This window comes from Homalodisca vitripennis, chromosome 2 (assembly GCF_021130785.1).
Source record: "Homalodisca vitripennis isolate AUS2020 chromosome 2, UT_GWSS_2.1, whole genome shotgun sequence".
NCBI classification, from domain to species: Eukaryota; Metazoa; Arthropoda; class Insecta; order Hemiptera; family Cicadellidae; genus Homalodisca; species Homalodisca vitripennis.
In genome coordinates this window covers 40995180-41009613 of record NC_060208.1, presented here as the reverse complement: position 1 = coordinate 41009613, position 14434 = coordinate 40995180, and the positions used below count along the sequence as shown (strand labels likewise).

Below are 14434 nucleotides of genomic sequence, written 5' to 3'. Positions count from 1 at the left end.
GTCCGGAAAAATCCTGTTTCCTTCACAATCCTTCCATGTCAAAAATAACCTTCAAACAAAGTATTCTATGGTCTTTTTATATCAAAATACAAGTAGTTAGTCAAATATTCAAATATCCAACGAAATAAAAGGATGTTTATTTATCGAAGCAATGCGGCATGAAAGAAATATTTCTAACAAAGAAAACAGAAAATAAAAATTGAGTTGAAAATATCCCTTAAGTACGTCGCATCATGCCACGTCACCGTGTAGTGAGTGTCTGAGGATATACATTTAAAAACTACTCACAGGTTTATTCCAATATGGTCTTCGCCTCATCTACAATGATTTTAACCATCCCATTGAAATAACTAACATGTTGTAATCAATGAAGTGTTAAGTTACATTGGACTAAACATTTTTTCAGTAAATAATCCGAATTAGTCCAACCAACTAATTTAATTCGGGTCCATTGTAGATGGATTTCAATTTTCACCAATTAAATCTAGTTCACATTTCACGCGTCACCTTGGATCTCAATGGCCAGATTCGTTTGTAGAATCACATGTAAACTCGCGGGAATGGAAAACGCCAAGTATAAAAAAGAAAGAAATAAGATAGTGTAGGCAATTGAGATTGTTGCGTACTGTATGAAGGATAGTGTTCGAGAGTGATGTTTTAGGTTATGTTGGCTAGTTTACTGTATGTCAGAAGTGTTCATCAGAGCATTGCGTGATAAAAACAATACGCTATAACACTTTTAAGCTCTGGAAGGCTAAATTAATTTACTACTTATAAGTAACGAACTTTTCTTGTTCACGCTTAATTAATAGCTTGTAATCTATAATGATAAAGACTGTTATTTTTCAGAGTCATACTCTGCGCATGTATAGGTTACATTGTGGTCAAAGTGCTGACAATTCTAGTGGGATTGCTGCTTTACGCCTCTTATTACGATTGTGATCCCGTGGCTGTCAAGGTAAGCTAAACCTATATTGTTCACCTGCAAGTACTTTTTCTCTTTTAAATATTTTACAAGGTAAAGATACGCCAGTAGATAGTAATATGGGGTTCCTGGCGCACTTTCGGAGCCAAACCGAAAAGCAATGTAAAATACTGTTCAATGTACCATAAAGGAAGCTGAGAAATAACACAGCAAATCTCAATGAAAAATTAACCGAATCTACAGTCGTTCGTCTCCAAAAGCGATCGGTACATTACTATCTACTCTGTGGATTGAAAAATTAACCAAATCTACAGCTGTTTGCTTCTACTTTCTTAAGCTGTGCTTTGTAAAAATGTTGTCAAATCTGCTACGAATAAAAGGATTTATCTTAATAAAATTTAATCAATTTAAAACATTTTTACTAAAAACATACTTTAATAAAAAACTTTTCTACTAAATAGTCACCAAACAACATGAACTCACCAAAGTCTCTACAATTTCTAGCATTAAAACAGTGTGTGCAAACAAAGATGAATTCAGTGAATTGCGGTTTATTCTCAACAACAGTTGATACCGTCTTTAAATGAAACAGAAATTAAAAGAACTTGTTAGAGTCTTTTGCAGAAAGAACGAAAAATGCACACGTGTACACACAAAAAACGAAAAAAATAAGGGATTATATATTTAATATAATTACGAAAGATATTGAAAAGAAAGTAAAAAATAAACACAAACAGAGAGTTTTTCATCGTTTTTTTATGACATTTTTTCCCATATTATACGTTCTTTCAAGATAATCAAGACTTAATTGATGAATTTCTTAGGAATTTTTGTGAGTATCAAGATTTATCAACACAATTCATTAAAGAGCATTATAGAATTTTTCTTATAGAATATAGCCACATTTTGTGTGAAACAAAAGGTATTACTGTAGATAATATTCCATGTGATTCCTATGAAGAAAGACACCAACTATGGTTATCAAAACAGTACTATGACGTGGGGAGGGACTGCAAGTTTTAGAGTTAAGACTTTATTTCTTACAAAGTTAATTGTTATAATTTCTTTATCTTTAATAGTCTTCTTTCCAGTAACAACCAAGTGTAATTTTTTCATTTTTGTTTAATTCTTTAATCTTTTTCTCATCCAAAACAGTCAAAAATCTGTTCGGCAAGTGTACTTTACAATCTTCCAACTCGGCAATTATTGGTAAACCCGAATTTATCTTTCATTTTCTCCAAATTCAAGATTCTATGTTTCTTCCTTTCTTCCAATTCATTCAACTTCTTATACTCTTTAAACTTACATTCTCCAATATCATTTAACTCCTTCAAGAACTCCATTTAAATAGAAAAAAATTTAAAGACGGAAAAAAAATGAAATTCGCTAACCTTCCACTCGAGAAGTCGGGGAGAATGTGAGTAAAACCGCATTCTTTTCAAGAGGTTCTTCGTTTAATTTCTCCAAATGTACTATAAAAATCATCAAAGATTTCAGGCTTAAAATCGTAATCAAATTCAATATCCAAATAGTGAAAGATTATTAGGTAATATCTTTTCATAATAAACGTGTGTATCGATACCTACAAACCTAATGTATTTCTTTGAAAGGAAATAATTTTGTCATATGGTTCCAAGAGATAAGTAAAAATTTTTATTCTGTTTTCTAAATTCTGTAACAAATTTTGTTTGCTTCTTGTCTCCATATTGCAATTTTGTAAGCAGGTTATTCAAATGTGTTAATTTATTTCGAAATTTCTTAGGGTTTTGGTCTTTCTTACAAAATTAAATTACAAACCTCTACAAACTAAATATCTTTTATCGATAATTTCTCCTCTATTAGAACACTTGTAACAGTTGGCATTATACTCTTCCATTTAAACAAAAAGATTTTTTTATAAATGGAGATTATGGAACTAAGTCTGCCGAGATATAAATTTTTCAAACGCAAATTGTTTATGTTTATATTTCAACTACCGAGATAAAAAGAAATGATTTTATTTTATTATTCAACTATTTAGGATATTTTGTCTATGATTACAAAGATTATTCCGGAAGAAAATCGAGATTTTTCATCAGCGAAAAGAGTATATTTTTGAAGTTTTTTAGAAGGAATGAAAGAGAATAATATGAACATCATCAATTATTGTAAAAGACAAAATGAATGATTGTGTCTTTGGTGTAGTGTTGTTAGTGTGCGTGTTTGCGCTATGGGGAATCACATCACATTCAACTTCTACGGTGTCTATTGTTTAGTGACTTGGCCTGCACTGCTACTGTCCAACCAAGTTAATGGCTAGGAGCTGTAATTCGGGTCTTAGACTCTGGAATTTTTTGTTCCCAAGTCTCATTTTTTTCTTTGGTAACTACTGTGTAGAAGTTGATGGAGAGATACAATTAGGGAATTTGTTGTCGGGTGTTTTGTAAGTGTAATGTTGTATTAATGAATGATGTGAATGATGAATGTAATGAACGAATTAAGGAAGAGAAGGAATGTACGAATTAAGGAAGAGAAAGGAATTAAGGAATGAAGTGGAAAGGGTGAGGAAGCAAATGGCGCGCCAACCACAGTTGTCATTACTCGGCTTGTTCTATAGTCATTACACTATGGCCATCGTGTAAAAGACTTGTCCCCAACCACTGAACGACAACCATGTCTTCCTCAATAAAAAGCGCGCCTGAAGCTCTGGGATTTGAACCCAGAACCTCAGGCTTTGAAGGCAAGCGTCTTTACCAACTGAGCTACGGAGAGTCTCGAAAGTTATAAGCTATATCTCTGCTATATAAGTTGTTCAATTAGGATTGCTAGTTTACAAATTTATTAATAATTTTATATTTCAAAAACCACTCAACCGATTTTAATGAAATTTGGTACACATATAGTAAATACTTAACTCTTTCGACTTAACTTATCCATAAGGGTGAAATCATCCCCTATTTCTTAATTATTCATAAAAAATAAAAAAAAATTATCAGAAAAATCTGAAACTTCAAAAACAAGCGAGTTCAACTTAAAATTTCATGAAAATAACAAAATTTTCAAAAAACTACCCCAATCATCCCTTATCTTAAAACTCTTATATCTCGAGAACTATTGGAGCTTTTTTGCTGAAATTTGGTATATTAGATCAGTAAATATTAAAGTATTTTTTAAAATCATTAACTTCCGGTCCAACCCTTAAGATGACCTTGGAATAGTTTTTTGTTTAATATCATCCCCATTTTTTAAGATATTCTTTTGAAATTAAAAATGAATACTTATATCAATGTCCTTTAAACAATTCTGTAAAGTTTTAAAAATTATCCGATGAATAATAGTGAAAATAACGTGAATTTTACTGAATTTCTCTAATATCGTTCTTAATCACATCATAGGCTAAAAATTTCTCTCAGAAACCACAACCACATAACATGTCGAGTTTGTAACAGCTTTTTGAAAAAATCCATATTGATAATTATATCGTTCTTTGAACCAGAAATAATTTGTCATACTCTTTGTTGTATCAATGACATAAATAGGTCTATTCGCTAAAAAAATTCTTTAGGATTGTAATACATTTCCTTATTATTACAGTAAACTTTCTTAAAATCTTGATACATCTGATACATGATTCTGAAAAAGACCTCCTGAAATGTTTAAGTTTTGTAATTCATCTGGATAATAAGAACCGTTCAATTTTACTCTCTGATATTTTTTTACATCCAAAACTATCAAACTTTGAAGGATTTTTTTCTTGATTATTCTGTCTACCTGTTTGAAAACCAATGATAACGAACTTGGGGATTGAAGATATTTCTATAAATATTTGTAATATCGAACGAATAAGTTGTTCCGGAAATACCTTTTTGTTCAATACATTGCCAATCTAGAAAATTAAACATAATGTTTTTGACTTTTTGTAATTTCATCAATCAACCTAATTTTACTCGTGGTTTTATAATCAATCATTGGAACTCTAATAAAAAAATCTGTAATTGTTATTTTTCCATCAACAGGCATAACATTTCCAGTTGCAGTCTTCAGAATCACATCATCGTCTTCTGCTCTTATAAAACTTAGATAAAAATCCTCCTTTATAGATCGGAATAGTAACATTTTCAAAAAATCCTAATCCAAATATGAGATAAATTTCCAGCTGCTTCAAAAACACCAAATTTAAAATCTGATTCAAAGCCATTAGAAGTTTGAGAAAATAACATCACTTTTTGAATACGAAATAGTTCCTTTAATTGTGCTTAATTGGCCACAGTTATCGACTTCTTCTATCAATTTTATTGTGTTTTCTTACTTCAATCTTAGAAAATAAAAAACGGTATAAATTATCGATTAATCTAACATTATCAGTTCCAAAGATATGCTTGACCATCTTGTTTTGTTAAAGTTCCAGTAAAATATAAAACTGGAAGTTAGACGAGCAAAAGTTATCTCCAAAATCAATATTAAACTCAGTTCTTTTATTCGGTTCATTCAAATGTTGTTTACTAATTGGATAGAAATTTTTAAACTCCGCCCTTTCAATATCACTAGCATATTTTCTGTAGTCCGCCATTTAATAAGAGAAAATTTAGAAAATTTTAAACATCGTGTATCATTTTTTCATCGATCTAATGTACGTTTTTATAAGAAAAGATATAAATTTTAGTAAAATAATTAAAAAGATTTAGAGTCATTTTTAATGATCTACTTCGGTCATATTCAGGATTCTCTTCCTTAAATTTTGCGATCTCGGTCACATATTCAATAAAATTTGCCACAGGATAGTAAACCGCTATCTATAATATTGTTCCAATCAACTGTATCTTTATTTTCATCCAAAAACTTTATACTCAAGTGTTGATAGAGACAAAGAACAGACATATGATCTTTTAATTGATAATGTATATTTTCTTGAATGAACTCTGGGGACAGAGTTTGATATTTAGCAATGTTATACCAATTCATTTGTTTTACGTATAATCTCATCATATCTTCGGATAATTCATATTTTTGAGAAATGTCATCCCAATGTTCTTTTTTCAAATCTCTTTCGTGTTGCATGATAAAAAGATAAAAGATCGAAATGCACTGTAGATGTCCCGCCATCTCTATTTATTAAGAAAAAATTTCAAAATCAAGTTTTTTATAAATTGGCTCTTTTTTGAGTTACATTCAGCACAATTTTCCCGAAATTCTTTTATACTCCGTTAATGTTTGCATAGTATTTTATATCGTTTGTGGCAGTTTTCTCTTTACATCTCACACAATATATGAGGCGCCATTTATATAAGGAAAATTAGTCATCGTAAACCACCTACTCCATTAAAATCTGTTTGTCGATGTTTTCAAAAGTTTTATCGACATCTTCTTTAAATTTTAATTAAAGTTTTCTTCTAGTTTATTTACTTTATCGAGATATAAAGAGTATCGATCATCTTATACTTTTAAGTAATTCATTATTATGTGTTATTTGCTCATTTAAACGTGTTGTACCAAAATCTTCAAAAAAGTTTATTTTTTCTCATTGAAATGTGTATCCAAAATCTTCCAGAATTTTGTTAATTACTTCACCAACTAATACATTAACACTATTTTTATATGTATTAAAGTTTTTCTTCTAGTTTATTTACTTTATCAAGTAATTCACCAACATCGTCTACTGATCTTCTATTTCTGGCTTCTAACTTGTCATAGACTTCTGTTGTAAAATCTTTAACATGCTGTTTATGATTCTCATAATTTTGTTTTTAGTTCATTAAAACATTTTAATAGGATCTTCTAATTGAATCATTACAACAACATCAAATGGATTAATTCCTTTACTAACACCGCTAAATTCTTTTTCCTTTTAAAATCTAAGGCATTTTTAACATTTCGGATCATGTAAATCAACAATATCGATGTTTTTCTGATAATTTTAGAGGTTTTAAAATTTGTTCTTTAACAACAACATCATGTTTGTCAATACCAGGTCGAACACCGACAATTCTTTTCTTATTAGCCAAAACTAACATAATTCTTTTCAACTTTGATCGCTTTCAGTAATTTCATCAGCTTTTTCGATGTGAGACATTAAATTGGTAAATAATTTTTTTTACACCAGATCATCAACTTCTTTTTCCAATGTTTTTATTTATCAGCAACTTCATTTGAACTCATGAAATTTGCAAGTTTGTTATCATATTCTGCTTTAAAAATCTTCAATCTCGACAGCAAACATATCTGAATCTGGAAGGTTTTTGTAATAAATTTTCTAACTTGTTATCAAACTCATTTCTCAAATCTATCAAAATTCAAACTATTATCTACATTTTGAATAATTTGTGTTCCAAATACGTCAAAAATATTTTGTGAATCCATATTTATTAAGTAATAATTTGTTAACAACTTCTTTAAAAATCTTTACCAGTACTCAGTTCATTCAAAACAAAAACACATAAATGACCACAAATTGGGGGATCTTTATAGTCTTGAATCTGAGAATCATTGTAGTAGGACGCTTGATTTTTTCAAATATTTAATCAATTCTATAGGTGGTTTGTCCTTCAATTCTTCCATACGAATCAAAATAACAATGCATTCTTATCATTTTTATATAATAACAAATCCAATGCGTTTACCACTTCCCATAATCGAGTCTAAATTCACAATTCCACATTCAAATTTCTTAACTTTTTTCAGGTAATGTATCTCTCATGAAGATTCCTCTAAAATGTTTAATATTTTTGCAGATTTCTTCCAATTCCCCGAATGTTAAAGGTTTAAATTTTTTTTTCAATGTTTGATTTCACGTAATTCAAAAGTTTTTTCATCTAATCCAGATCCTGTAACATCTTCCAACTCTTTATCTAACCAATTAAAATGTTTCGAACAATAGGAATCACATCCTTTTTAAACGATTGGAGCAGCTTTACGAACATAAGGAACAACATTTTTAAACAACTGGAATATTTTCTCCAAAATCTAATAAATCTTTCAAAAGTCCACCATTTTTAAGTTCTTTCAACTGATTATAAGAAAATTCTATTCTGGTTCCCTTTATTGTTTTTCTTATGTTTTTTCGAGTTTATTGTATTGTCTATTTGTTAAAAATATCTTATCTTCGCCATTTTTTAGTTGATCTATTTTTAAATTGAATACTAACGGGTATTTTTCTTCTTAAAAGCGGATTTTATTTTTTCCTTTCTGATTTTTGCTGAAATTTACATTCACCTCCATTTATATAGTTAAAAATTTCAAGTTCTCTTCGATTCCCATTCCTAGTTTTCTCTTCAAAAACATTGCTCCAGCTGTTGGAAGCGCAACAAATCTTTTCACCTAAAACTAGCATCTTTTGATAAAAATCTATCCATTGCCTTATCTTGCAAAACTTTATCTGCGATATGTCTGGAATTTGTGTCTCTATGTTTTGCATAAAAAATATCGTGTTCCATAGCAGCTTGATCTAATTTATTTATAACCAGTATCTCCTCTTTTTAGTCTTTTTTCGAGTTTTGTGCCAGGCCCCAGATACTGATAAGTTGGTACGTGTAATTCAAAGAGGTAAATTGTTGATAAAAATCATTCAAAAGTCCGCTACCCTCAATCATAGATGAACTTATTGCGGCAAAACTCGTTTTAAATATTTTAATTCCATCAGGTTTTTCAATCATTTCATCAAGTTTGTTCGAAATAAAATCTTTAATCGCTTTCTTTTCGTTCAAAAAATTGTTGTTTCCAGCCTTCTCTTGAGCATAAATATAATTTAATAATTCCATCGAGTTTTGTCAAATCGTCGATATATCTGTACTCAATCTTATTATCACTGTATTTTCTCACACCTGATCCTTCGATTTCGTTTTTCCCAAATTGGTTTAATCAAAATTGAGATATTTTTTACCTTTTACTTGACTTTGGTTTCTTAGTTGATGGATCATTATTTTTGTAAATTGAATCAGATTTCCATAAAATTTCAGTATACTTTTTTCAAGTCTTCTTCAGAATATAAACCGTCTTTTGGAACATCAGTGCCTGTTAATAATCTCCATAAACCTTGAGTTCCTTCATATGTTTTATCTTCAATAATTATATCATTATGTTCAAAATTAACGGGTAAATTTCCAATCATATAAACTTTTCTTTTTTCTGTCCCAATACAAACCAAATTTAATCATCCTTTGCTCTAGGAAGAAATTTTTTAACCCAATTTCACCAATTATTATATCCGTTGTTCCAGGACTTATTGGTTCAACTATGGTAGAGTCTTCAATGATATGAGGTCATAAATGGTGTTGAAGATGGTAATTTTTGGCAATTCAAACTCAGATTCTGGTATCGAAATATCGGCAAATTGTCGTACAACTGGAACCAAATTCATCAAATTTTGATTATCGCTTAAAACATTTTCAATTTTGCCCTCAACATTTTTTATTGCAGATGTTACAGGTTGATTAATTTTTTGAATAAATTCTTGTTCTTTTTCATCAATTCGAATCTGTTTCTTTAAATTCTTTTGATTAATTTCTTTTCTATTTGATCAAGTTTTTTTTTGCTTCTTCTGAAGTTACGTTCGCCATTTATTTAGGAAAATTTTGAAACGTAAACGTGGAAACGTGGAAACGAGAACACGAAACGTGAACACGGAACGTAAAACGTGAACGTGGAACGTGGAAACGTGAACACGAAACGTGGAAAACGAGAACACGAAAAACGTGAAACACGGAACGTAAAACGTGAACGTGGAACGTGGAAACGTGAACACGAAAACGAGAACACGGAACGTAAAACGTGAACGTGGAACGTGGAAACGAGAACACGGAACGTAAAACGTGAACGTGGAACGTGGAAAACGTGAAACACGAAACGAGAAACACGAAACGTGGAACGTAAAAACGTGAACGTGAAACATGAACGTGAAACATGAACGTGAACGTGGAACGTGAACGTAAAAACATGAAAACAACTAGATTATCACACGTTTATATTGGAAAATTTATTCAAATATTTGCCATTTTTAGGCTTCAAAGTTAGATTAATTAGTTAAAAAATTCCGTAGTCTTCCTTCCAAATTTTATCACATAACTCAATAAAGTGGTTAAAAACTCATATCAGATCCCACATAATTGTTATAAATCTTTCTCGAATAGTGATCATCTTGCTTAAAACACACACAACATATTCAAATTATTTCTTATAACTTGTTATCAACCTTTGAAAAGCATTGAGAAAGATAGATACAAGATATGTTTTTGTGACGAGACATTACGAAATATTCTTTAATAACGTCTTGATTTTCCAAAATACAATCATCAAAAACGATTAACGAATTGGGTTTACATTCGCTTAACGGAACTATGTCCTCAAGAAGCATTATAAAAAATGTGATGATTTTTTTTGTTTAAGTTTTTCTCAATATTTTTCAAATCTTTCTTGTAATTTTTTATAGGCGTTCTTTGTTCTAAAGATTTACTAAAAACATACAAATTGGAATAAGGAATCAACCTATTGTAGATTAAAATTCAATAATAAAGTTGTTTTTCCACATCCACTTGAACCAACAATTAACAATCTGATTGGTTGATCTTTCTTATTTTCTTCAAACGTTTGAAGTTTTATCTGATCTTTTTGCTTTAAAAATTTCTCCATTTAAATAGAAGATTTTCATCTTGAAGCAACGCTTGCGAAAATGAAGCTGTTCAAGTTGACTTCAGAAAGCTCTAAATTAGTTTTAAACTTGGAACATCCTATACACTTAGAGGAAGAATCAAATTATTTTATCGGTTTAAGCGGTTTTTATTCTGACAATTTTGTAATAAATATTAGTGAAAAGTTCTCCTTTATTGCATAGGATTTAGTGAGAAGAACATAACAAAATATTATGGTTTAAACAAAGGATATTATACCTTCGATCAAATAAAAAATTCCCTTAAAAATTATCTGGAAAAAACATTCAAACAATCAGATAAATCTTTAAAACTTTGACGAAAAACAAGTTTGAAATGCAAAAAAATTATCTCTCTAATAAAAATTCAAATAAAATCACCAGTAAGAATAATGTTTTCAGCAATATAGTAGATTTATTAGGGTTTGTTCAAGAAACTATTGAGCCAAATCAGGTATATTTAGGAAATAAAACGCCAAAATTTAGACCGTTCGATGTAATTGAAGTGCACTGCAATCCTCGTTGAACCTAGTTTTGAAAATCATACCGAACATTTACACAAAGAATCTGAAATTTTGTGCACTTTTTTCCCAAATGTTGCTTATGGATCAAAAATCAGTGAAAAACCAAATGAAATCGATTATATTCCAATTAGAAAAAATATTAAATAGAATTCAAAAAAATCGTTCTGACTATTCAAGACTCTGAGGTGGAAATTTATTAAAAATAATGGAGAGTAAAACAACAATTTATTTAAGATTGTCGAAAGAATGATGAATCAAGGGGAGCTATTGAATAGCTTACCTTCAAATTTTCAAGAAAAACAACTTTAAATATATAAATTACAAGAGTCTATGCCATAGACCCTTTCAAAATCTTCATCCTGACACTATTTTCATTAATGAATCTAGCCTTTATTCTCTAAATAAAAATTACTAGTTAAATTTCTTTTCTATCTAAATGGAGTTCAGTTGTGAATCTACTCAAATTCAATAATAAAGAAATTTTAACATTTGTTGACGAAAATAATGAATTTTGGTTTAAAGCAAAATATATTGCAGAAATATTGGGGAATTTTAAAAATACGATTGAAAGCGATTAGAGATCACGTTAAAGACAAATATAAATAAAGCTACGATAACATAGATTCAGAAGGGGGGAACGAATCGTTCTTACCTTCAAACTTTCAAAAAAACAAGATATTTTCATTAATGAACCTTGGCATATATTCTTTAATAATGAAATCAAAAACGAAGATAGCAGAAATGTTTCAAACCAGATTGGGTTTTAGAAGAAGTTTTGCCAAGTATTCGTAAAATTTGGTTGTGTACAAACTTGAAAACAAGATTAAATATTTAGAGGACGAAGTTAAACACTTGCAAATTAAAGATGAAATCAAAACGGAAATAATCGCAAAACAAAGATGTAAAATGAAGAATCTTAATGAAACCAGACCTTGTTTGTAAAGAATTTTGCTAAGAAAAAAATTACATCCATGTTTTTGTATTTAATTAAGAAGAATCACATGTGGGAATATCCTTATTACGTTATCAGAGCTCAAAAGAAAGAAATACCGAAAAGATTGAAAGAACTTGAAATTGATTACCCAGAAAAATGGAAATTTTATTAAGACAAGGAGATCCAAATAGTATAAATCTCTACAACCAAATTTAAAGAATCTTTGAATTATTTTATACAACGGAAATTCATTTTTACTACAAAATTTATGGCAGAAATCTCGACTGATTTATAGAATTCTCTTTCTAAATTACACGATGAAAATGTTTCTAAATTTTTACTAAAAACTCTCGATTTATTATATTTTGTTTGTAAATGTTTAGCAGCATAACTAGGTAACCATCGTAGAATTTTTTTTTCATATTCACAAGGCATTTCGTTTTATATACTTTCGCTGAAAATTTTTTGTAGCACAATCTTTGCAAAAAGCATCTTTGTCTATCTTTACTATACTGCCAGTTATTAAATTCAGAAATATTTTCTTTAATTTCTTTACAAAAAGTAACACTTTTTCTCTTTCTAAAAGTTAATTTGTTCATTTTATCATATAATTCCTTACAATAACAGTCTTTTCTTCTATTCTCTTCTTGGACACTTTGTACATTTCTTTGAGGACTCCATTTATATAGAACAACAAATTATTACATCGATGAAAATGTTAAACTCTTAACTTATGATATTTGGTTTGTAAATGTTTTTGATTAATTATTTAACCAATTTTATAGTTCTTCCACATTCACATTGAGTATCTTCATAATATAATCTATGGTGATTTCTTCTTTACACAATCTTTACAATAATGAGTCTTTCTTATCTCTACTATAGTGATCACTATTTAAACTCTGAAATTTTTTTAGTTTTTTTTTTCTTACATTTAAGACATTCTTTATCTTCCAAAGTTAATTTTTCTATTTTATCATATAATTCTTTTAATGATATTCCCTTTCACAATCTTTGCAATTATAATGCATTCATCTTTCCTATTTTTATCTTTATAATAAATTCATTTAAATCTTTAAATATTCTTTGCACTTTGTACATTTCTTTTGATGCGCACATTTATATATAGAAAATTTTATATTACAGTTTTGACTTCTTCAATTCATGATTCATAAAACTTTCCGGTTATTTCTTCATTATTTAAAATCTTTTATACTATAAAGTTACAGGATCTGTGTTATTAATTTGATAAATCACAAAAGATTTCTCTTGGACCAATTGTTCTTATATTTGTTCGAAAATGTTTGTTTTTACTAACAATTTCCTTACATGATCATTGACTTTAAATTTAGTTTTCGTGTGAATTTTCAGGTGGAACATACTTGAATCGGTCTCTAAATAACTCCTTTTCTGCATCCTTATCTACGTCTTTCGGTTTCATTTTGATTGTGCTATGAACAGTATCGTTATATTTCTTTTTACGATTTCTTGAAGAATATCGATCCATTTAAAGTTTTTATTAATCTCAAAAAAAATTACTTTCATTCTCTCATTTTGAGTTCTGTTATATCTCGCTCTACAATACTTGATTTCTCTTCGTTTTCAGTATGATAAATCTTAATGTTGTATTTTCTCAAAACTTCGTTAAATTCTTTATTTTTAAAACTCTAAACCCTTATCTGTATGAAGTAGATTTGGCGGTTTGTGATTGATCTTTATCGCGTCTTTTACTATATCTTCGAAGGCTTTTGAAACATCTTTACCGTTTTTTCTTTTGATAGCTCTTGACCAAGCATATTTTTGAGAAAGTATCAATAACATTTAACATATACTTAAATCCATCATTTTGATCTGAATAGTTAGACATTATAACTAAATCTGCTGCCCATAAAATCGTCAATTCCTAATGTTATAATTTTTTCTCTTTTTAAACTTTTTATTCGTACCGGTGCATGAATTTTCTCTAGCTTCAATCTCGATTTCTTCCTTATTCTTAGATTCTTTCTTTACTTGTTTTTCATAAGGATTCTTTATAAATTTACTCTTATTTGTCTTACATTTTGAACATTTTGCAGCAATTCTATACAATCCATTTTGAGTTTTGAACGATTTTTGAATCTATATTTTTCGTTTTCTTTTTACACTTGTGACAGTGAATTAAATCATCTTCCATTTACATATCAAAAGTTTCCAAGTTTATTTAATTCGTCTAATATATCAGATTTATAGCCATACGGTACTGGATCGATCTTATTTTCTAGGACAATTCTCTTATCATCTTTAGCGTTCAGTGCCAGCTTGTTTATGGGTAACAGTGTACAACTCATGTTTGTAGCTTTTGATTACTGTCATCTCTCTAAATTTCTTCTTTATCTCTCGAACAAACATTTCTTCAAGTTTTCGATATTTTATTGTTTTATTTACAACGCTTCTCT

General features: G+C 29.2%; 1 protein-coding gene across 1 annotated transcript in view; it reads left to right on the top strand.

Annotated features, from left to right (window-relative positions):
* LOC124355603 overlaps positions 1-14434 on the top strand; it is a 100955-nt gene that overhangs the window by 69939 nt on the left and 16582 nt on the right. Inside the window, 1 exon segment of the mRNA XM_046806766.1 lies at positions 850-958. Within this exon segment, the coding sequence (XP_046662722.1) occupies positions 850-958 (109 nt within the window).